The 23,750-nt window shown below is 42.5% G+C and overlaps 1 protein-coding gene across 4 annotated transcripts in view; it reads right to left on the minus strand.

The window, feature by feature from the left end:
• DNAH5 (dynein axonemal heavy chain 5) overlaps positions 1 to 23,750 on the minus strand; it is a 300,951-nt gene that overhangs the window by 21,957 nt on the left and 255,244 nt on the right. For all 4 annotated transcript variants that reach the window (XM_050937377.1, XM_050937378.1, XM_050937376.1 and 1 more), the window contains exons 71-76: positions 20,263 to 20,508; positions 16,484 to 16,703; positions 15,545 to 15,750; positions 12,425 to 12,628; positions 9,358 to 9,573; positions 6,215 to 6,427 (exon numbers count right to left, since the gene is read on the minus strand). In XM_050937377.1, coding sequence (XP_050793334.1) covers positions 6,215 to 6,427; positions 9,358 to 9,573; positions 12,425 to 12,628; positions 15,545 to 15,750; positions 16,484 to 16,703; positions 20,263 to 20,508 — 1,305 coding nt within the window. The remainder of the gene's footprint in view (positions 1 to 6,214; positions 6,428 to 9,357; positions 9,574 to 12,424; positions 12,629 to 15,544; positions 15,751 to 16,483; positions 16,704 to 20,262; positions 20,509 to 23,750) is intronic.

A 23,750-nucleotide genomic window follows, 5' to 3' on the forward strand; every position in this document is an offset into this window, starting at 1 on the left:
CAATTAATTTATCATATCAAGGAAAATATCTCAAAGTATTAGAGATATATTATTACAAGACTATTGAAATATTAAGTTTGGAATTATCAAGCTCAGGCTGAAATTTTGGCCCTGCTAAAGCCAACGATACAACTCCAATTGACTTCAGTAGGGCCAGAATTTCTCCCTATATTCATTATTATAGACAGGATTAGTAGCACCACCTGTAGTTATGGTGGTCAGACATTTCCCATTGTAAGACTCCATTTCAGTTGATTCTAACTTTGTCAAACTAATTGTTTGGGATGAATGTTTCCATGTTGGATGTCTCTCTCAGGCTGAATTTTTTTCTTTGAACTTTCAGTCAAAATGGATTGGCTGTTCTGAGACTTAGTGTAGGGGATTTTTTATTTTATTTTTTACTTATGTTAAAATTCTGTCACCTCTTTTTGAATAGCAACATACCCATTCTTTGGAGCAAGGACTTCAAATTTGGCGGATGGGTGGATCTCATGTGAGGTATGTGCCTTCTGCAGTCCCCAGGAAAATCTGCTCAAATTTGGCCAAGTTATATGCCCTTGAAAAATGCAGTTCCCCTGAGAGCACCACAGAGTACTGGAGCACCTCCAACTTCCAGGGTAGGAGAAAAGGCCTACCTCATTTTCCCCTGACCACCCTCTGGTTCCAGCACACGATGCCAGAAGCCAACCACCTTTCTGGGTAACAGCCTTAGCTTGTTGCTAATTAGTCCAGGATCTCAAAGGGTAGAAGTCTGTGTTGCAATGATAAAATCTCACATTTCCAACCCTGCTAATGATGCATGATGGGGAGGTAGTTGCATATACAATAACTGTTTTTGCCTTTATCTTTTTAAGAAAAGGATTTAGGAAATTACATAAAACAAATAGTATTTAGGTTGCAAAGTAAACAACTCAAAAGTTACTAAATGCCAGCAATAAGGGGTGCTCAATTAACCTCAGTTGGACCCCCTTCCACATTTAAAACAATACCTAACTAGTGCCTTTTAACCATAGATGTCAAAGCACTGCATTTTTCTATAACCTGTCTACAAATAATTTGCTCATACATTAAGCTGCTTTCATGTCACTTACAGAATTGACAATTGTCTTGGGAACTGAATTTTCAGACTTAAAAAGGCTCTGTCTCAATAAAATCTTATGCAGTGATAATACAGAGCTTTTGAATAGCATTTTCCATCTTCAAAGATCTATACCAAGTACCTCCATAGCAGAGAGAGATGAAGAGAAGCTAAGTTATTTGACAGGGGAGCCAGAATCAGTCTCTGCTTCTCCATCTTATGCTCAGACTACGCCACAGAAAATTAAAGACGGAATCATAATACACTAAGTTAATTCCACAATCACATCTGTTTCTTCGACAGGTTCTCTGCCCTTTTCAGTGTCCAGGATGAATGCGCACAATGAGGAATGAATAAGGTTGCATGGGGAACCTTAGTTCTGGCACTTACTGACTGTTTGGCTTTGTCACCTCAGTAACATCCATTTAGTATAGTTTTTTAACATAATATTTTAAGGAGGCTTTGGCTGTGATTCATTAATGCTGACTTCAGTTTTGAACTTAAAGCAATGATTCAACCTCTTCTGCATGAAAAATTTGTTTCCCAAGACTAAAGCACACACTTTTGAGGTACAGAATGAATTTTCTGACAACTCTGAAGTAAAAATGGACCATAAGAAATTATGCATCCAGTATCAGATTTTTGCCCCTATAAATCTCAGTAACAGAACACCATTCCTTAGAGTCCCCACATAGTTAAAACTCATTGAAATTCTGTGTATAGGCTACTTTTCTTTGTTCTGTTTCTTTATGAATTTAAACTCTTTCTCCCATTAATCGTCTTCATAAGCGTATTTTTCTCTTTCAGTAGAAACCTTAACTCTGTCCTGACATAGCACTATGCAAAATCCATACAATTAGGATTAATCTATTTTAGTGTTTGTGAATCCAGAAACTGATTTTTCAAGACACATTTTCCCTTTCATAGATTTCAGAGTAGCAACTGTGTTAGTCTGTATCCGCAAAAAGAACAGCAGTACTTGTGGCATCTTAGAGACTAACAAATTTATTTGAGCATAAGCTATCATGGGCTAAAACCCACTTCATTGGATGCACGCAGTGGAAAATACAGTAGGAAGTTATATACACACAGAGAACATGAAAAAATGGGTGTTGCCAGGGGCGGCTCCAGGCCCCAGCACGCCAAGCGCGTGCTTGGGGTGGCAAGCCACTGGGGGCACTCTGCCGGTCGCCGCGAGGGCGGCAGGCAGGCTGCCTTTGGCAGCTTGCCTGCGGAGGGTCCACTGGTCCGGCGGCTTCAGCGGACCCTCCGCAGGCAAGCCGCCGAAGGCGGCCTGCCTGCCGTGCTTGGGGCGGCAAAATGCCTAGAGCCGCCCCTGGATGTTGCCATACCAACTCTAATGAGACTAATCAATTAAGGTGGGCTATCATCAGTGGGAAAAAAAATGTAGTGATAATCAGAATGGCCCATTTCAAACAGTTGCCAAGAAGGTGTGAGTATTAGTAGGGGAAAATTAGCATGGGGAAATAGTTTTTACTTTGTGTAATGACCCATCCACCCCCAGTCTTTATTCAAGGCTTGAATTTGTTCATGTTCTGTGTGTGTATATTATATATATATCTTCTTACTGTATTTTCCACTGCATGAATCCGATGAAGTGGGTTTAAGCCCACAAAAGCTTATGCCCAAATAAATTTTAAATGTTAAATACAAAAAATTAAGATGTGTTTATAAAAGGATTTAATTAAGAAGGCTTATAGGAGGCTTATAAACTGTCACAATTCAGCTCATTAGTGAGTACGTGCATATTGTAACCAAAGCTCGTTATTTTTAAAAAAGCTAAACTAACTTTAGAAAAAATAAACCCAGTGGACTAAATTCTACTCTCAGTTATATGCAGGCAGTCTCACTAAAATCCATAAGGTTGTACAGGTATACAAATGAGAGATGAATGTTAGTAAAATTAAGCTACTTAAAGAGACAAATTCTGCTTCTGATCACTTTTCAATATGCTGCTAAGGCTTCAGATTCGGTTGTCTAATGAAGAAATTCACTTGACCCTACATTTGAGCTGTGGCCTGTTTCTCTCAAGCATTTCAAATGAATATTGCTGCAGATGTCATAGTCTTAATGGCATTGCTCAGCATTCAGCTAGTTCCCTCTCCCACTTTGGACTATTAAGCCAGGGTCCCATTTTTATTCTCTTGCTTTTAGGGTCTGATTATTACTTGGTATTATGTTACTTTTGTCCTAGCTTTGAAGTTACATCACTCCCACCACCAGTCTGACAATGAGTCAGAACAGAGACCGCTGTAATTTTTTTTCAAGTCAATCTTCAGACATTATGGATAATGCCCATATGGACTGAAATCTAGCTCTAAATAGCGTTAGTCAAGTCCAGGTGTTGAGAGCTCACTGTGACTGTGTCCACAGGTAGTATTTTTTTCTTGGTCTCCCTTCGAGCCAATAGACATCAGTCTGATAGGACTAGAAAGTATCTGCATTCATCCATATCTGCATCAATACCACACAGGCATGTTTTGATTAAGTTAATTCCAGATCAGCTTCTATCACCACAGCACTACAGGACAATGGGTAACATTTACATCAAGAGCAATACATGAAAAGCAATGCAAGTAGGCTGGTGTTTATATGTTTGAAAAAGTGTCATTTGCATTTGGCAGTATTTAGAAGAAATCACTGATGTAGGTCAGTATCCTTGCCCAACACAAAGGTAATTAAGCCCATTATAAGAAAACACGTGCCTTCAACTTTGAAAGATTATTCTGAAGTTCAAGACAGGTAACTCAAGCTACCTCAGCCCTTACGTTCCAGCTATGTCACAGTCAAATATATATATTTTTTTATCATTGCTGTTGGTGCTTTGGTGTGACTGTCAAAAAAAATGCACCTAGTGAATAATTCCAAAGTACCTCAGAGGCCTCAAAAACATAAGCAAGAAGTTGATATTACTATCTTGGGAGGGAGGGGGGGAATTTAAGGATAATCTCTATCGTCAATAGATTGGCATCAGTTTGAATAATAAAAACACTGAAAATGGTTAAGTTCCAGAATACCAAGCTCAAGGACGCACTGCACAGCAACATGAGTATCATCTGGACTTCATGCTGTTATGCTCAGGGTTAGCTGAAATCTTGTGGAAGCTGGTAGGCATCACTGCCACCCTGCATCCAGGATAAATTCTGGAAAGCTATTAAGTTCCTTTCTGGAAAGAGACAGCTGAAACAATAGGAGCCATCACCCAAACAAAATCCATATGCAATGCTGGTCAGGAACCTCAGCTATATGGGTGGAGGGGTTTCACTGGGAGCTCAATGTATTGTTACTGAGTACAGTAACTCCTCACTTAAAGTCGTTCCCGTTAACATTGTTTCATTGTTACGTTGCTGATCAACTACAGAACACGCTCCTTTAAAGTTGTGCAATGCTTCCTTATAACATTGTTTGGCAGCTGCCCGTTTTGTGCACTACTTGCAGAAATAGCAGCCTGCCGGAGCTAGCTGGTGGGGCTTGGAAACAGGGTGGGTTGGCAGCCCCTCTATCAGCTCCCCTAAATTCCCTGTGCATCAGCCACCCAGCAGGCTATCAATTGCGGGGCAGTTCAGCTGTCCCTCTCCACACTTCTGTGTACTGCTCCTGCCCTCTGCCTTGGAGCTGCTTCCAGGAGCCTCCTGCCTGCTGTGCAGAGGGGATGCTAATGTCAGGGTGTCCCCCTATGCCCTGCTCCTGCCCCCAACTCCTTTACCCCATCTCCATAGAGCAAGGGTGGGTGGCACGACAGGGCTCAGGATGGAGGGAGCTTGCTGGCATCAGCTGCTGTCTCAACTTGCCGATCTACTTGAAAAGGCAGTGTACTCAGAGGGGGTCAGCGTATTTAAAGGGGCATTGTACGTCTCTCTCTCACACACACGGTGTGTGTCTCTGTCTCTCTCTGTTCCTCCCTCCATTTGTGCTCTCTTGTAGAGTGTGAGGCTACATTAACAATAATGTGTTAACCCTTTAGGGCTCAGCCAACTGTTAGCTCATCATTTAGGAGTAAGACATTCTCTGGCAAATATCTCACCCTCTGACTTCACCACCTCAACCGAGCTTCACAATCATCATTGCAGTGTACAGTATTCAATTTTGTGTGTGTGTGTGTGTGTGTGTGTGTGTGTGTGTGTGTGTGTGTGTGTGTGTGTGTGTGTGTGTGTGTGTGTGTGTGTGTGTGTAAATAGATAGTCTTTTGTCTGACGAAAAAGAAACTGTCTCCTGTTTTGTTCCTACTGTTATCAAGGAAACATGAGTATATCTACATTCTTTGTAAATGAACAAAACTGCATCGATGAAACACCTGACTCCAATATCCATTTGTGGTCCTAATTGAAACAACTCTCAAGACCCAAATATTAGATAACCACTGGATCAAAATACAATGAGCTGTTCACATGCTGTGCAGGCAAATTATCTGATGTATCATCTAATTTTATGCAAGCTAAACAGCTATTTGCCCAGATATCGTTTGTATTTGCCCTGAGCTTCTAGACAATAAGATAAAAAGGACACACACTGATTTTCTTAATAGATCCAAAATTTAAACTCAAATTAACAGATTTATAAATTCTCAGAAGATGCATTCTGTACCCAAAAAGTGCTGTCATGATACATGGTATTTTTCATACCTAAGAGGATTAATCTCTGCTTTAAATACAAAATGGAACTCAATCTTACCTGAGATGGCATGGCCAGCCCTTCTACAGTTTACATAATACTTCAGAAAAAATATTTCTTCTCTGGCCAACTACGTATGAGAAGTTTTAGACAAAAAGGAGTTTTTAAAGTAAGTCAGAAAGAGGGCAAAGAAAGGGGGATATATGATCAGATTCTGCCCTACTTTACACCCTGTACAATCCCATAACTCTACTCTTCGGCTATAAGCTCTCTCTCAAATTTGATAATGCAGTCACAACCATGACTTCATATTATCACTGAGATCTAGCACTTCATTTCAGGGTTATATTTTCAAAAAGGGGTTGAACAAAATATATTAACCCTTTTGAAATTAAAGTATATTAACATATTGGATATTAATGATGATTAATAATCTGAGTATGTAATTTTTTTAGTCTTTAAAATGCAATACTGACAGAGGATTCTAAACAGTTTAACACCAACCTTTTCCCAAAGGGCAGGAATTCTTGCATCATACATGCAATCCAAAGCATCCCTCAGATTTTCACTCATGATGATGGTCCCATCAATGGCAAGTTTGAGATCAGTCAGAGTGCTTCGCACCAAGGTGATAACCCTCTGCATTCTGTCTATCTCCTGTCTCAAGAAGATGTTCATAGGCTGGAACGGTCCCATCTTCTGCAGCCTTTCCTTTACCTGTCAAGAAAAAGCCAAACAAAAGCAGATTCTTTTAGCTAAATCAAGAGAAAGTTCACTTTATGGAAAAGTTAGATACCAATACATGATCGTTTTCATTAGATGGTTATAAGTAAGGGCAATCAGCTAGATAGGTATTGTCACCCCTGACCCAAGCAGTAGCAGATCACAAGACCCTTGTTGGTCAGCTCTCCACTGGAAGAGACATCAGTGATGTGAAGTCCAGGAATATTCCTGCCATAATTTATGTACACTCTACACACCAGCCCTGAAATAGAAGGCATCACGGCAACTTGTAGACAATTCCCTCTTTCAGATATCTCAGCCTGAATACCAATGCTCTGTTCCTAGGGAGCAACTATGCACCAAAACCTGACTCTAGTTTGAGAATTTAAGGAAGAGATCAAACTCCCGTGCTGCTTTCCACAAAAACTGTACCCTTCTACTCTAATAGCATTGTTGTGGGTTGGATTAAACCTTGCTGTTAAGGTTTGAGCATAGCTTCTGTCTTTCATTCAGGGTATACGTAAAGAAAAGGCTGAAACAGTAGCATGAACACCCAAAACATAGGCACAAGGTAGTGCTAAAGTAGAGAGAGAGAGAGAGGCTGCTAGGAAGCCAAGCAGACCATAACAGAAGCACTCGTAACTTTACCCTGGGAGGCAGCTAAGGGAGGAAACTTGTCGGACACGCATGCTGGCTGGAAAGGCAGATTTGGAACAGTGATCAAAAGAACTGTCTCTTGCTTTTTTTTTTCCTTTCTGTGTTTGGGAAAAGAAGACTCGATGTATCATCTTTGCAAATAAACAATATTGCATCAAAGAAAATACCTGATTCTATCACTATTTTCTCTGTCTATGGAGAAACAAGACACAGGGCCACAAAGTTTGACCAGCCACTTGGGTCAAAGGAGATCATAGTATTAATCACATATTCTAATACAAATAAGTTCTTCAAAGTTATCATGAAAAGATGCAGAAGCCAAAATGAGAAATAAGCATGAAGAGTGCAAATTTAATTAATTTTTAAGCTTCATTTTATATCCTCTGTGGTCGTGGTTATAACATAGTTAAGGAAAATTGTTTTTAAATGAACCTGATAATGACCCTTCAGGGCAGTGTGCACATCCTGATACAATTCACCTCTTGAGTCCTAATTTCACCTCCCATTGATGAGGAAGCTTTGAGCACAGCTTCTGTCTTTCATTTAGGGTAAAAGTAAAGAAGTGGCTGAAACAGTAGCATGAACACCCAACACATATGCACACGGTAGTGCTAAAGTAGAAGCTGACCAAAGAACAGCAGGAAGAACAGCAGCTCTGACAGAGATGAGTTCTCCAATGCCCAGAGGGAGTGAAGGTGTTAATCAGAGGAAGGAGTACTGCACTTGTCCACACTGTCCCTTTAAACCCTGCTCAGCTTCTCGAACTTATTGGACTGATAATAAGGGTCAGACTTGTGAGATGTCTAGTTTGCCACATTTAACTTCCTGAGAAAGATTAAAAGAGACAAGGCTTTGTAAACTCCCTAGTTCAGCAATTTAACCATGTGATTCTATGTGGCGACACAGGGCTTTTTAAGGTTACTGGCTAAGTACTCCTCCTACCTTGCTGGGATGAGTGACAGCCCTCTCTGAGGTTACTGGTTGAGCACCTCTAGCTTCTGGGCTTGTGTGAAAGCTTAAAAACTTGTGAAACCTCAGCCTAAGCACTACAAACTTGCTGACGGGGATAACAAAAGGCACAAGTCTTGTGAGCTCAAAAGTGCTGCTCTGATTGGATATCAAGTCTCAAGCTTCGGAAAAGTTTCCTAACTTATCTTCTACGGCTTGCTGGGGTGATAGTGCTCAGGATTCTGTGATGTCATTAGCTCAGAAATTTCAGCGTGCTGAGCTCAGGTCAAGACACAGACCTGTGAGAGGTCACTGGCTCAGCAGTTCAAATTAGAACAGGTGGCTCCTCATTTCTGTTGGGTTTGTCATCATTGGTGTTAACTACTGTGAGATGATGCTTACATCATACCTGATGGAACACAGCACAAGTAAGATAATGGACAAGGGAATAACTGTATTTGTAAAGAGCTGGGCCAAAGCCAGACAAACAAGAGTGTGCACACATGCATATGTACACTGACTGTACAGCTTGTGCATCTAGCCACATGACACTATGGTCCTGTCTGTTCACTCTCCCCTCCTAAACTCTCCATTCTGTTTCCCCTGGATGCTAGCTAGGGGAGGGTAAGTCAGTGGCAGTGTTTCCTCTGCACAATGTGGGAAAGTGTCTATTGCAACTATAATTGAAACCAAACTCACCGCAATTGGGCTAAGCATTGTTGCTGAGTCAGTAGTTAACTTCACTGGGTTTGAACCAGTGAAGGCAAGATGAAAAGGTTCCACGCACACGCGCGCACACACACACACTCACTCACACTCTCTCTCTATATATATATATTTCACTCTCTCACACACACATCCACACCATTGTCAATCCTGTGAGCCATTCACTCCATTGTAAAGAAACACTGTAATATATGAAAACAAATTACTACAAGTATCTGCAGTTTCTATGCTGAACTACAAAGTAACAAAATTTAGGAATTTTAATTTACAAACAGAGCACAAGTTCTCTCTCACAATGTTATCTAATTTAGCTGACGAAAACTGCTGACCTCCCTCAGTGTAAACAGAAAATCAACAAGTGATTTAATTTTTAGCAAAGCAATAATGCCCATCAGTACAATTTTAGCAACCTCACTATGAACTTTTACATCCCATTCAGGCTTCCTCAGTATATATTTTTAAAGCATTTATCAGTGTAAATGGATTCACTAAAGCTTTTTAAGAAGATTATATGGGACTTTTCTGTGGTTTTTTGCACATACATAAGGCAAGACAGAGCAGATGTCATTTCTGACAGGATTTCATGAACTCACTTCAAATGGTGGATAATCATCAGGAAGCTTCTCCAACATATCATCAGCCAATCTAGCTACCACCACCTCTCTAGTCTCGCCTCCTCCACTGGAACTGTCTTTAGGTTGAATACTGAGGATAGTATCCAACACATCCTTGGCAAGCTTGCTTTGGTAAGTGATATCAGCATTGGGATGCAGCCCAAATACCTCAGGAGTGTCATAAGCAGGCAGGGTCTAGATGATCAAACACACAGAATTGTAATTGGAGGTAAAATTCACAAATACCAGCTGTAAAAAAGCCAGAGGAATAAAAGCAGTTACTACCCTATAAAATAAAAAAGCTTTATTTTCCTAATTTTGTCATCCTGTGATGCTTAATTAGCAGCATTCAATGCAAAGAATCCAGTGCTTCCCAAAACCTAGCACTGAAGCACAAACCCTGCAGACTGCAACCACTTAGGGTATGTCTACAGGATCCAGCGGGGGTTGATATATCACGTCTAGACCCCGAGCGCTCTCCCGTCGACTTCTGTATTCCAGCTCGGCGAGAGGTGCAGGCAGAGTCGATGGGGGAGCGGCAGCAGTCGATTCATCGCGGTGAAGACACCACAGTAAGTCAATCTAAGTACATCGACTTCAGCTACGTTATTCACATAGCTGAAGTTGTGTAACTTAGACTGTTCCCCGCCCCAGTGTAGACCAGGCCTTAATATGCAACATCCCCCTATGTGTGAGTAGTCATTTTCCACATCAGACTCCCCTAACATTTCCTGTGAGGTAGGGCCAAGAGCCCGGACTCCCATTCTCCATTTCTCCTTTAATAATTCATAGATTCACAGATTCATAGACTCTAGGACTGGAGGGGACCTCGAGAGGTTATTGAATCCAGTCCCCTGCCATCATGGCAGGACCAAATACTGTCTAGACCATCCCTGATAAACATTTATCTAAACTACTTTTAAATATCTCCAGAGATGGAGATACCACAACCTCCCTAGGCAATTTATTCCAGTGTTTAACCACCCTGACAGTTAGGAACTTTTTCCTAATGTCCAACCTAAACCTCCCTTGTTGCAGTTTAAGCCCTTTGCTTCTTGTTCTATCCTTAGAGGGAAAGGTGAACAAGTTTTCTCCCTCCTCCTGATGACACTCTTTTAGATACCTGAGGACTGCTATCATGTCCCCTCTCAGTCTTCTCTTTTCCAGATTAAACAAACCCAATTCTTTCAGCCTTCCTTCGTAAGTCATGTTCTCAAGACCTTTAATCATTCTTGTTGCTCTTCTCTGGACCCTCTCCAATTTCTCCACATCTTCCTTGAAATGTGGTGCCCAGAACTGGACACAATACTCCAGTTGAGGCCTAACCAGGGCAGAGCAGAGCGGAAGAATGACTTCGTGTCTTGCTCACAATACACCTGTTAATGCATCCCAGAATCACGTTTGCTTTTTTTGCAACAGCCTCACACTTTTGACTTATATTTAGCTTGTGGTCCACTATAACCCCTAGATCCCTTTCTGCCATGCTCCTTCCTAGAGAGTCTCTTCCCATTCTGTATTTGTGAAACTGATTGTTTCTTCCTAAGTGGAGCAGTTTGCATTTGTCTTTATTAAACTTCATCCAGTTTACCTCAGACTATTTCTCCAATTTGTCCAGATAATTTTGAATTATGACCCTGTCCTCCAAAGCAGTTGCAATCCCTCTCAGTTTGGTATCGTCTGCAAACTTAATAAGCATACTTTCTATGTCAACATCTAAGTTGTTGATAAAGATATTGAACAGAGCTGGTCCCAAAACAGACCCCTGCGGAACCCCATTTGTTATACCTTTCCAGCAGGACTGGGAACCATTAATAACTACTCTCTGAGTATGGTTATCTAGCCAGTTATGCACTCACCTTATAGTAGCCCCATCTAAATTGTATTTGCCTAGTTTATTGATAAGAATATCATGCAAGATCGTATCAAATGCCTTACTAAAGTCTAGGTATACCACATCCACTGCTTCTCCCTTATCCACAAGACTCATTATCCTATCAAAGAAAGCTATCAGATTGGTTTGACACGATTTGTTCTTTACAAATCCATGCTGGCTATTCCCTATCATCTTATCACCTTCCAAGTGTTTGCAGATGATTTCCTTAATTACTTGCTCCATTATCTTCCCTGCACAGAAGTTAAACTAACTGGTCTGTAGTTTCCTGGGTTGTTTTTATTTCCCTTTTTATAGATGGGCACTATATTTGCCCTTTTCCAGTCTTCTGGAATCTCTCCTGTCTCCCATGATTTTCCAAAGACAACAGCTAGAGGCTCAGATACCTCCTCTATTAGCTCCTTGAGTATTCTAGGGGCTGGTCCACACTAGGGGGGGGGGAATCGATCTTAGATACGCAACTTCAGCTACGTGAATAACGTAGCTGAAGTCGAATATCTAAGATCAGATTACTCACCCGTCCACACCGCACGGGATCGATGTTCGCAGCTCTCCATGTCGATTCCGGAACTCCGTTGGGGTTGATGGAGTTCCGGAATCGGTATAAGTGCGCTCGGGGATCGATATATCGCGTCTAGATTAGACGCGATATATCGATCCCCGAGCAATCGATTTTAACCCGCCGATACGGCGGGTAGTCTGGATGTGGCCTAGGATGCATTTCATCAGGCCCTGGTGACTTACAGGCATCTAACTTTTCTAAATGATTTTTAACTTGTTCTTTTTTATTTCAATCTTCTAAACCTACCCCCTTCCCATTAGCATTCACTATGTTAGGCATTCCTTCAGACTTCTCAGTTAAAACTGAAACAAAGAAGTAATTAAGCATCTCTGCCATTTCCAAGTTTCCTGTTACTGTTAATGGTCTCTCTAGATGGTACTTCTCTCAAGGGAGTTAAAAGGGAAAATAAAGTGTAGAGCTACTGGAACAGCATTATAACTCCTTCGCTAGCAGATATTTAGGCAAGTATGCAGACAGGAGAAAAATCTGTTTAACAGACTGAAACTAAAGGAAGATGCTGAAGGGTAGAAAGAACTTGGATGAGTGTTTATTAGTATTGTTTTCATTTGGTAAGAGCTTGGTACTATACAGACCTGTATGTACTGAAGGTACTGATCGACTGTGGTACATTTGGGTATGCTGTACCCTTTGTAAAAGCAGAAGTCTTGACTGAACATGTTTTCACTGAACCAGACCTTAGCAAATGTGTTCAGCAGTCTTTTGTCATAGTCATCAGTCACTCGACCTCCATACTGGATTTCGCCTACCATGTAGCGAACTGTATTCCAGGAGACACCCTAAAACAACATACAAACATTAATTGTGGCTAAACCTCCCTGAATTTCATGCAGAGCTCTGTTAACTTCTTCGTGTGTCTGTATACATACAGTATATAGGCCCAGATCATCTGACCCTCTTGAGGGCGAAATTGACTTTACACCACCCTTGTGTTCCCCTGATCTTGAGGTCTGCTCAATCCTCACACAACTTGTAGCAGCTTAAGTAACAAGGGGCTGTTTTGACAGCTGGGATACCTGTGGCACAGCTTCATTCCAACCATGCCCCCAAATGCCATTTACAATAGAGATGGGAATGAGCTTTGCCAGAGAAGCAACTATGGTTCACTACACTGTTTTGGATTCTCCCATTCAGAGACATCTTCAGGAGTCTAGTTAAGCCAACTTTACAGTCCCTTTTTGCTGCCACAGTGTCACAGAAGGGCCACAGACGCATGGAATAGCTGGTCAGTAGTAATATGCTTTCTGCTTAGGTCATTTAAACAAAATCCACCACCATTGCAGTGGAGCAATAATTAGGATTATCTTTGTGGACGCCTAACTGCTGCTCTGATGTCCCACTGTATTTAGTTTTTAGGCAGGGGATGCATTGGGTTTCAGAAAATTCATCAGCATCATTAACTTTCATGAAATTAGTACCAACAAATTTCAAACAACATTTTCCTAAATTTGATACTCTCCTCACAGATGCACATGTACAGCTTGCCGTCTCACCCGTTCCCCAAAATTGGCATGGGCATGGATCCTGCTTTATGAGAAGCACTGATTTATGAAGACAAGGTCAAAAAGCAAGTGCTAATTCCATTAAATCACACATAATTGAACTATAATATTAAAACATTTGTTAAAAAACACAACATCATTCTGAAATATAAAAAACAACTTTTAGCCATTTAACACTATCTCACAATAAATTCTATGTCATGGTGTGTTTGGTTGTATTAATTTCGATGGAATATAAGTGTCCAAAAAGTCAAAGGTGATAGCATAACGCAGTCACTGTCCAACATTAAGCAGTCTTAAACAAGCTTCAGTATTTGGTATACAGAGACCTCAGCCTGCTCAGTACTCTGGCAAACAAACCATTAGAAATCTTTTTAACCCTTTAAATGTTTAGAAAAGAAGGGGAAAAAGACAATTAAGGCATTGTCCATGTAAAGTATTAAATAAGGTTTTCATTTTTACAACATACCTTGGTCCTTTAAGCTATGGAAAGTTTTTAAAAGGATAATTTGACAGTCCTTTAGATGATATTAAAGATGGTAATAACTGTCCTATTTAGAACAGGAGTACTTGTGGCACCTTAGAGACTAACAAATTTATTTCAGCATAAGCTTTCGTAGGCTACAGCTTACTTCTTCGGATGCATAGAATGGAACACACAGACAGAAGATATTTATACATACAGAGAACATGAAAAGGTGGAAGTATGCATACCAACTGGAAGAGTCCTATCAATTGAGATGAGCTATCATCAGCAGGAGAAAAAAAACCTTTGAAGTGATAACTGAGATGACCCATAGAAGGTGTGAGGAGAACTTAACATAGGGAAATAGATTCAATTAGTGTAATGACCCAACCATTCCCAGTCTGTGTTTAAACCTCTGTCCTATTTAGGGAAAAGAGAAGTTAGCTAAGATAGCCTGGATCTCTTATTGCTGCTAGTAAAGTCTGATCTCTTTTTCTTGAAGACAAAACAAGAAAAGCACATGCAAAAGGGAAAAGAAAAGAATAGCAAAATAAATCAGTTTCTGTGTTTGGGGTTGACTCTCACTTGCAACCTCACTGCTGGAAAAACACAGACATCACACTTGGTCTTATCAGCCATTCTGGGACCTGACAAACTTACACCAGCATCAGATTGCTTTGGGCATTGCTTTTAGCTGCCTCTCTGCTCACAGGTTTGCAGCAGTGTTGTAAAATATATAGTCTTTGCCAGCTAAGCCAGACTCTTTTCAGACAGAAGGCAATAGGAGAGAAATAGGAAAGAGAAGAATTAAGGTGGGGAAGGAAAAGGATGCACCAGGAGGGGGTGAGAAAGTCTCATATCCCCAGTGGTGTTTGGGGTTTAGTTGGAGCCAACAGTGTCATCTGGGTCTCTCATTCTGGCTCGGTCTGGTCAGGACATCTCAGGATTAGGATGACAAAGGCCCAAGAGTGTCATGGTGGACTCTGGGGTTCTAGGAGATAAAGGGGATGGAAGCCATAATGATAACGCTCACTCCTTCCTGTTTGTCAGTCTTTCAGTCAGCCATAGTCTGCTAATTTCTTCCCTCCCCTCCCCAGTCTTTCTGAGAACCCCAAAAGGAGACAAATGGGTGGAATAGCTCTTCCCCTCATTACTTTGTCCACCAATTACAACTGTTTTCCAACACACCAATTTTGAGTCACTGATTTCTGGTCCCACACTTTCCTTCTTTAGCAAATATGATCTCAACACAGTCTTGGGTTTTATCATTAAGTCTTTTTGTTTGGACTAATTCAGGCCGTTTCCCCTGTGCACTCCCCCCCACACACAACACCCACATTTATTGTTACAGGTTATTTTAACATTTTGTGAATTGTTAGTCACTTTCTACAGTGAGGCAAGCCTACTAGGCCCCAAATATTGCTGCAGTTTACAGCTACCCTTTTTTTGCATATATATATATATATTTGGACTAATAAAAAAGTAACCACCGCAAGCATAACTAGAAAACATACACATGGTTAAAAACTGGATTTAAAATGTTATCCCCCGCTGAGCAGTTGTATTTGTATTTCAACATATGTAGGCAAGTGTTTTCAACGCTGTGGGCACTCAATATATCTAGAGTTAAAGGAACAAGCTTTTTAAAATCTAGCATTCATATTTGTATTTCAGTTGTTTGGGACCACCCATAATATTCCAGTTACCCAAACTATTGAATTAAGTACCTTCTTGATGTCCACGTCATCTAAATGATTCTGGATGAACTGCACTGTGGCATTAAAGTCAGCCTGGTTAAACTCATAGGGGATGTTCCAACCTAGTGGTCCAAATTTGCGTCTTTCTTGAACTGTGGAGTGCAGGAAACCAACAGCATATAACATTGGTTTCCATTGTACCATGTTACTAACATCCAGGAGATCTTGATTCACACCTGTTGGAAAAAAGTAGACATCACAAGCCATAAGCTACCAGCATTTTAGTTTCAGTGTGATCTATTACTAAAATACCTCTCCCCGTGGTACTTAGTTAGCTTTGAATCTCTCCAGAGATGCATTTACTATATCACAAAGCACTCTAGTCTGGAGAAAGTATGCTACCTCTTTTTAGGTAGCACAAGTTAGCATAAAGTTCAGAAATATAAATTCACAGGTTACAGTGCACATCTGGTGCACTTATCGTATCAACAATCCCTTTGAGGACAGGAAATACAACTTTTTAGTTCACAGAAAAGCATAGAAAAATCATCGCTCTAGCATGATAAAATCAGCATATGGCCTTTCATCACAAAAAAGTGCAAGAGTGTTCAATTATTAAATGATGTGTTAAAAAGCATTTTAAGCAAGACACTGGAGGTTATAATTTGTGGGGAAAAAAATTCCTGTTTTTATATCAGATGAGTTCAGCAGCTCTCCAGTTTCTCTCAATTTTCTTTTCATCTGGCTTCATCTTACGGCCATGTTGTGCCCTGGAATCCATATGCACAATTCTTGTTGTTATCAGCTTCAACGGATAAGGTCTGCAGGTAGTGTCCAAAATTTCATCCTGATTCTATCAAGAATTGTAACATGATTACATGGTAACATAAGTGGGGCTGGAAGGAAGGACCTATGTAATTGTGTACCGCTAAAATTATATTTTATTCCCTACTGATTTTTTTCACTCACCACCATATGTTCTCTTCAGACCAGCTTTGAGCCCCTGTGGAGGTTCATTGGTGAATTTAATCGACATTTGAAGAAGGGTAATGGGGAACTGCCGGTGAACCTCAGTGGTCATCCACAAGCGAAAGTTCTCATGGACAGTTTCAGTTTCTATAATAGTGTCCATTAGCTCATCCAAAAAGTCAAGCCCCAGGTGGCAGTTCTGAAGAAGTGCCCACCCTCCCTAGTGCAACAAAAGAGAACAAGATGTGATATGCATTTGTGTGGTATTTAAATTTATTTGCAAACTGAAAACACTAAATGACATTTTATTTATCATTACAATTATAAATGTATCAAACAATTCTAATTTACAGCCTGGTAATCAAATGTATCCAGCAGATCATGTGCAGCAAGGTGGGAAGAATTTAAGTAACATATTCCTCCACATTCCAGTTCTAAGCTTGTCAACTCAGCACCAATTCCTCATCAATTCAAACTAGTGCCTTTCAGAACTTTATATTTTTCCATGTAAAACTCAAGAGCTGGCAGCCAGTTCATATGCTAATTGTATAACTAAGATACAAGAACGGCCATACTGGGTCAGACCAAAGGCCCATCTAGCCCAGTATCTTGTCTACCGACAGCAGCCAATATCAGATGTCCCAGAGGAATGAACAGAACAGGTAATCATCAAGTGATCCATTCCCTGTTGCTCATCCCCTGGCTAGGGACACCATCCCTGTCCATCCTGGCTAACAGCCATTAATGGAGTGACAAAGTATTTCCCATCTGCAAGAAAATGCTAATGACAGCCCATGCTGTCTGATAAGAATGTAGATGTGTGGGATGACCCTTTGAGTGTCCTTTTTATACTCCTCCTCAAAACAAGGCCTACTTAATCCTCCATCATGTATCCTCAATTCTCAACTTTGATGGTTATGAGCCTTGACCTGTTCATGATTCCAATCAGTGGATCCATTGAACCTGCTGTCATCCATTAAGTAGAAGTTTTGTTTCCTTTTCACTACAATAAAAGTATTCCTGAAGACCACTGGGCTAGAAGTGCTAAATCTGTGAGCTCAGAAATACATGCCTTGACATGCTAACCACATATTACAGACGCTATGATGATAGTATCCTAGTGACCTGATCAACCCAGCAAGCTGGAGATGCTAAATAGGGGTTAAAACAAAATAGACTGTATAGGACCACAGCTCCTCCCTCCACACACACCCCTTCTGGATTTGGGAGAGTTCTGTTACCTTTTGTTCTGCCTCAGGTAAATGAGGCTTTATTAAGTGAGAAACTCAAGCGGAAGCAACAGGAGGACTTGCATCTGACTGAAGAGTGATAGGACTCAATACCATCACACCATTAGCTGGAGCATCATCAGCACCAGATGGGTGAATTGTGCAAAAGCACAGAACCCTCTATTTCCTTTTCTCTACAAGAATTTTTGTCCCCCAGACTCCTCCAGTTGTCCTTCTTCTTCAGGGACAATGAGACCTTGCTACCAAATTCCCCATTCCCTACCCAAAACCCAGAAGGGAAATAATTACCTAGTTAGTTCCCTCTCTCTCTCAATGCCCAGAAGAGTAAGTGTATGGATGGGATAGAGTTTTGGGGAGTACAAAGGGTGTTTACTCATCCTTTGCTGATTATGGGTGTGGGAGAGGGACGCTGACTCCTTGCAGATACATTTATTTCCCCGCTCACAATCTCTTCCTTATGACATTTCCCATTACCAGCCTATAATGTCACTTCACTACATAATGACAAATTATCACCAGAAGGCAGCCTCCTAATTTTATGTATTTTACAATGCAGGGGGTAAGGTGGCAGCTATCACTCACTGCTTCCAAATACAGCACTGAGAGCTGAAAGCCTCTGAGCTGGGCTCAGCTGTCCATACATTTAGCAAACAAGTGTCAGTTTAACTCATTGCTCTCCTCTTCGGCTGAAGTAGTAAGATTATAATGATTTCACTGCTACCATAAAATGGATTGCTATTGCGCAAAGAATATGTATTATTTTCCCATTTGAATTGCATTGCAGTCCTATTACACATGAGCATTTTCAGTTGCTAATTTGTATTAATAAAAACCTTGTTCTCTTTCCTCCTCAGACTTCTTACAGACAATTTCCATTCTATAAGTATTTATATTAAAAAGCATTGTATTAAGTCCAAAGCAGACTGTGAAGAGTTACAGGGGAATCTCACCAAACCAGGTGACTGGGCAACAAAATGGCAGATACAATTCAATGTTGATAAGTGCAAACTAATGCACGTTGGGAAAAATAATCCCAACTACTCATATATAATGATGGATTCTAAATTAGCTGTTACCACTCAAGAAGGAGATCTCAGAGTAATTGTAGATAGTTGTCTGAAAACTATAGCTCAATGTGCAGCAGAGTCAAAAAGGCTAATATAATCATAGGAACCATTGGGAAGGGATAGAAAATAAAATAGAAAATATATAGCTACTATATAAATCCATGGTGTGCCCACGCCTTGAATACAGTGTTCAGTTCTGGTCTTCCCATTTCAAAAGGGATATAGTGGAACTGGAAAAAGGTTCAGCTTAGGGCAATACAAGATGATCAAGGGTATGGAACAGCTTCCATATGAGGAGAGATTAAAACAATTAGTGCTGTTCATCTTGAAGAGATGACTAAGGGAGGGAAAAGGTCTATAAAATCATGAATGGTATGGAAAAAGTGCATCGAAAAAGTGTTATTTATCATTTCCCACAATACAAAAACCAGGGGCTAGCCAATACGATCAACAGGCAGCAGGTTTAATATAAACACGAGAAGTACTTTTTCACATCACACAAAATTAACCCTGGAACTCATTGCCATGGGATGTTGTGAAGGCCAAAAGTATAACTGGGTTTTAAAAGGAACTAGACAAATTCATGGAGGATAAATCCATCTATGCTTTTATGCCCCACTGCTCCTTTTTTTAAACTACAATGACGTAGTAATCAAAATAAGTGGTATTATTTGGAAGATGAGTTACAGAGGCTCCAAGCTATTTAGGACAAACTCCATTTCAGTTTTTGAAGCTGTAAGGCAAATATATAAATGGAGAACAAATTAAAACTCTTTCAAACTTATATGCTTATTAGCCAAGATGGTCAGAGATGCAACCCATCCCAGGGTGAACCTAGCTGCCAGAAGGAGAAGATGGGGTGGATCTCTCCATAACTGCCCTGTTCTGTACATTCTCCCTGAATCTCTAGTATTGGCCACTGTCACATAGAGAATGCTGAGCTACATGTGTGACCCACTATGGCAGTTCTTATGTTATGTATTTGTTTTTCCACAGAAAATCACAAATGTGTAATATGCTCTCTATAAGAGACATGACATTTGGAAGTTCTCTCAATGTTTACACATTGTGTCAATATTTGTCAACAATATAATAAAATACATTTAAAAGCATCATATGAAATGCCTCTATACTAGTAGTTAATAATCATTAAGTCAGATCATGAAGTTGGTATGCCATAATCACTTATGAAATTCCCATTAGTCACATGCATTTCCATTGACTGGCTTTATATGGTGTGAAGGACCCTTTGGTTTGGATTTTATCACAAACTCTTTTGCCGCTAGTCTACCATTGTATGACACAGGTCTACTGTTTTGGAATTCAAGTTACTTTTATAAAGCAATTAGATCTACATGCATCAACAGTCTATCAGAATGCTTTGTTTCTATTCAGGGTTATAACACATTACAAGTTGTAATCACACAGTGACAAGACAACAATGATTCAGGTTTTGCCTTACATGTGCCATGGTCTGCTGTAGAAGTTTACGAGCATGGACTTCTTGCCCCTGACCCATGGAAACATAACGTGTCTCTGTCTTCAGTCTTTTCCCCAGAGCAATGATTGAGTCAGTAGGATCAGAACCCATAGAAAGAAAGCAGATGAGAGGAGAACGTGGATCTGATTCTTCCCATGTCTTCTCCAAGTCCAAGATGACTCCTTCTGCATATTTTTCCCCCATGGTATCCATGATATACTTCCTGGCCTATATTAAAAAGTTCAGCCACATTTATTATAGTCATTCAGATGTTGCTTTCTATAAACTGAGGCTGCAAGTTATATATAAACTACTCACCAAATTTAACACTACATTTTATCCTATAGAAACAGTATATGTAAGATGGTCAATATATAACCACCATATGCAATGTTGTGCCCTATTAACAGCTGAGAAGATGATTTAAAATCAGACTGCCATAGGAAGAAGATATCACGCTTTTGTGCCACCCACACTTTGTACCCCCCTGCCTTTTTAAGCCACAACGAAGTAGTAATCAAAATAAAAGACGGTTACTCACCTTTGTAACTGTTGTTCTTCGAGATGTGTTGCTCATATCCATTGCAGTTAGGTGTGCGCGCGCCGCGTGCACGTTCGTCGGAGACTTTTTACCCTAGCAACACTCGGTGGGCCAGCAGGTCGCCCCCTGGAGTGGCGCCGGTATGGTGCCTGATATATACCCCTGCTGGCCCGCTTGCTCCTCAGTTCCTTCTTGCCGGCTACTCCGACAGAGGGGAAGGAGGGCGGGTGTGGAATGGATATGAGCAACACATCTCGAAGAACAACAGTTACAAAGATGAGTAACCGTCTTTTCTTCTTTGAGTACTTGCTCATATCCATTCCAATTAGGTGATTCCCAAGCCTTACCTAGGCGGTGGGGTCGGAGCGAGACGTTGCAGACTGTAAAACCGCTGCGCCGAAAGCGGCATCGTCTCTAGCTTGCTGGACCAGCGCATAGTGTGATGCGAAGGTGTGTACAGAAGACCATGTGGCCGCACGGCAGATTTCCTGTATGGGGATGTGAGCCAAAAACGCAGCCGACGAAGCCTGAGCCCTGGTAGAATGGGCGGTAAGGGGCCCCGTTGGCACACGGGCCAAGTAGTAGCATGTCCTGATGCAGGACGTGACCCAGGATGCGATACGCTGGGAGGAGATTGCCATGCCTCTCATTCGTTCCGCTACTGCCACAAACAATTGTGGTGAACGTCGGAAGGGTTTAGTTCTCTCAATGTATAACGCGAAGGCCCTTCGGACATCCAAGGAGTGGAGCTGTTGCTCTCTTCGGGATGAATGCTTCGGGTAAAAGACTGGCAGGAAGACGTCTTGGTTAATATGGAAGGCGGAGACGACCTTAGGGAGGAACACCGGGTGCGGTCGCAGCTGTACCTTGTCCTTATGGAACACCGTATATGGAGGGTCCACGGTCAGAGCCCGAAGCTCCGAGACTCGCCGGGCCGACATAATAGCGACTAGGAAGGCCACCTTCCAGGACAGGTACAGCAGCGAGCATGTGGCTAAGGGTTCAAAGGGGGGCACCATGAGCCTGGTCAGGACAAGGTTCAGGTCCCAAGTAGGGGTAGGCCGTTTGACCTGAGGGTATAGTCGCTCCAGGCCCTTGATAAACCTAGACACCATCGGGTGAGAAAACACGGACTTGCCAGCCTCGCCTGGATGGAAGGTGGATATAGCCGCGAGGTGGATGCGCAGAGAGGAGATCGCCAAGCCCTGCTGCTTGAGAGACCACACGTAGTGAATGGTGGGGACTAGCACGGCGAGTGGGTCGTGGCCATGCTGGCTACACCAGCAGCAGAGGCGTTTCCATTTCGCTAGGTAGGTTGAACGCGTGGAAGGCTTCCTGCTGCCCAACAACACTTGTTGTACTGTATTGGAACAGCGCAACTCGGACTGGCTTAGCCAGCCAGGAGCCATGCAGACAGATGGAGGGACTGTAGATCCGGATGGCGCATCCTGCCGAAGTCCTGTGTGATCAGGTCCGGCCAAAGAGGTAGGGCAATCGGATTCGCCAGGGACAGATCGAGCAGCATGGTGTACCAAGGCTGCCGTGGCCACGCTGAAGCGATCAGGATGAGGCGGGCCCTGTCTCTCTGGACCTTGATCAGGACTCGGTGGACGAGAGGGAAGGGTGGAAAGGCGTAGCAAAGACGACCCGTCCACAGTATGAGGAACGCGTCCGACAGGGAGCTCAGGGAGCGACCCTGTAGAGAGCAGAACACCTGGCATTTTCTGTTCAATCTGGAGGCGAACAGTTCTATCTGGGGAAACCTTCACCTCTGGAAAATGACAGAGAGGACGTCCAGACGGATGGACCATTCGTGGGACAGGAAGGATCTGCTCAGGTGATCCGCAAGGGTGTTCCGCACTCCCGGGAGAAAGGAGGCCACTAGATGAATAGAGTGGGCTATGCAAAAGTCCCACAGACGTATTGCTTCCTGACACAGCGGGGAGGACCGGGTCCCGCCCTGCTTGTTGATGTAATACATGGCCGTTGTGTTGTCCGTGAATACCGCAACAGAACGGCCGTGCAAATGGCGTTGGAATGTCTGGCATGCTAGGCGAACTGCCCGTAGCTCCCGCACATTGATGTGAAGAGTCAACTCTCTCTGTGACCACAGACCCTGTGTACGCAGGGTCCCCAGGTGCGCACTCCAGCCCAGCGATGACGCGTCCGTTGTCAGGGACTCTGAGGGCTGAGGGGCGTGAAACGGTAGGCCCGCACACCCTTGGGAGGGCGTTGTCCACCAGCCTAGGGAACCTAGAACAATCGGTGGAATCGTTACGATTGTGTCTATGGCATCCCTGCCTGGTCGATAGACCGACGCAAGCCAGGTCTGCAGCGGGCGCATGCGGAGTCTTGCATGTCTGGTGACGAAGGTGCATGCGGCAATGTGCCCCAGGAGAGCGAGGCACGTTCGAGCAGACGTGGTCGGGAAGGCCTGCAGGCTTGTGACCATGGACACTATGGCTTGGAATCGGTGCCGGGGGAGGCTGGCCGTTGCGAGGCTGGAGTCCAGCACTGCCCCGATGAACTCTATGCTCCGCGTAGGTACCAGAGTGGACTTGTCCGGGTTGATGGTCAGACCTAGGCTCGCAAACAGCTCCCTGATGATGGTGATGTGCCCGGTCACCTGCGCCTCTGACGTGCCTCGAATGAGCCAGTCGTCGAGGTAAGGGAAGACATGGATACGATGACGGCGCAGGGCAGCGGCAACGACCGCCATACACTTGGTGAACACCCGGGGGGCTGAGGAGAGCCCAAAGGGGAGGACCGTGAACTGGTAGTGGTCCAGATTTACCACAAAGCGAAGATACCGCCTGTGCGGGGGAAAGATCGCAATGTGGAAGTATGCGTCCTTCATGTCGAGAGCGGCGTACCAATCTCCGGGATCCAAGGAGGGAAAGATGGTTCCTAAGGTTACCATGCGGAACTT

This window comes from Gopherus flavomarginatus, chromosome 2 (assembly GCF_025201925.1).
Source record: "Gopherus flavomarginatus isolate rGopFla2 chromosome 2, rGopFla2.mat.asm, whole genome shotgun sequence".
Classification (NCBI taxonomy): domain Eukaryota; kingdom Metazoa; phylum Chordata; order Testudines; family Testudinidae; genus Gopherus; species Gopherus flavomarginatus.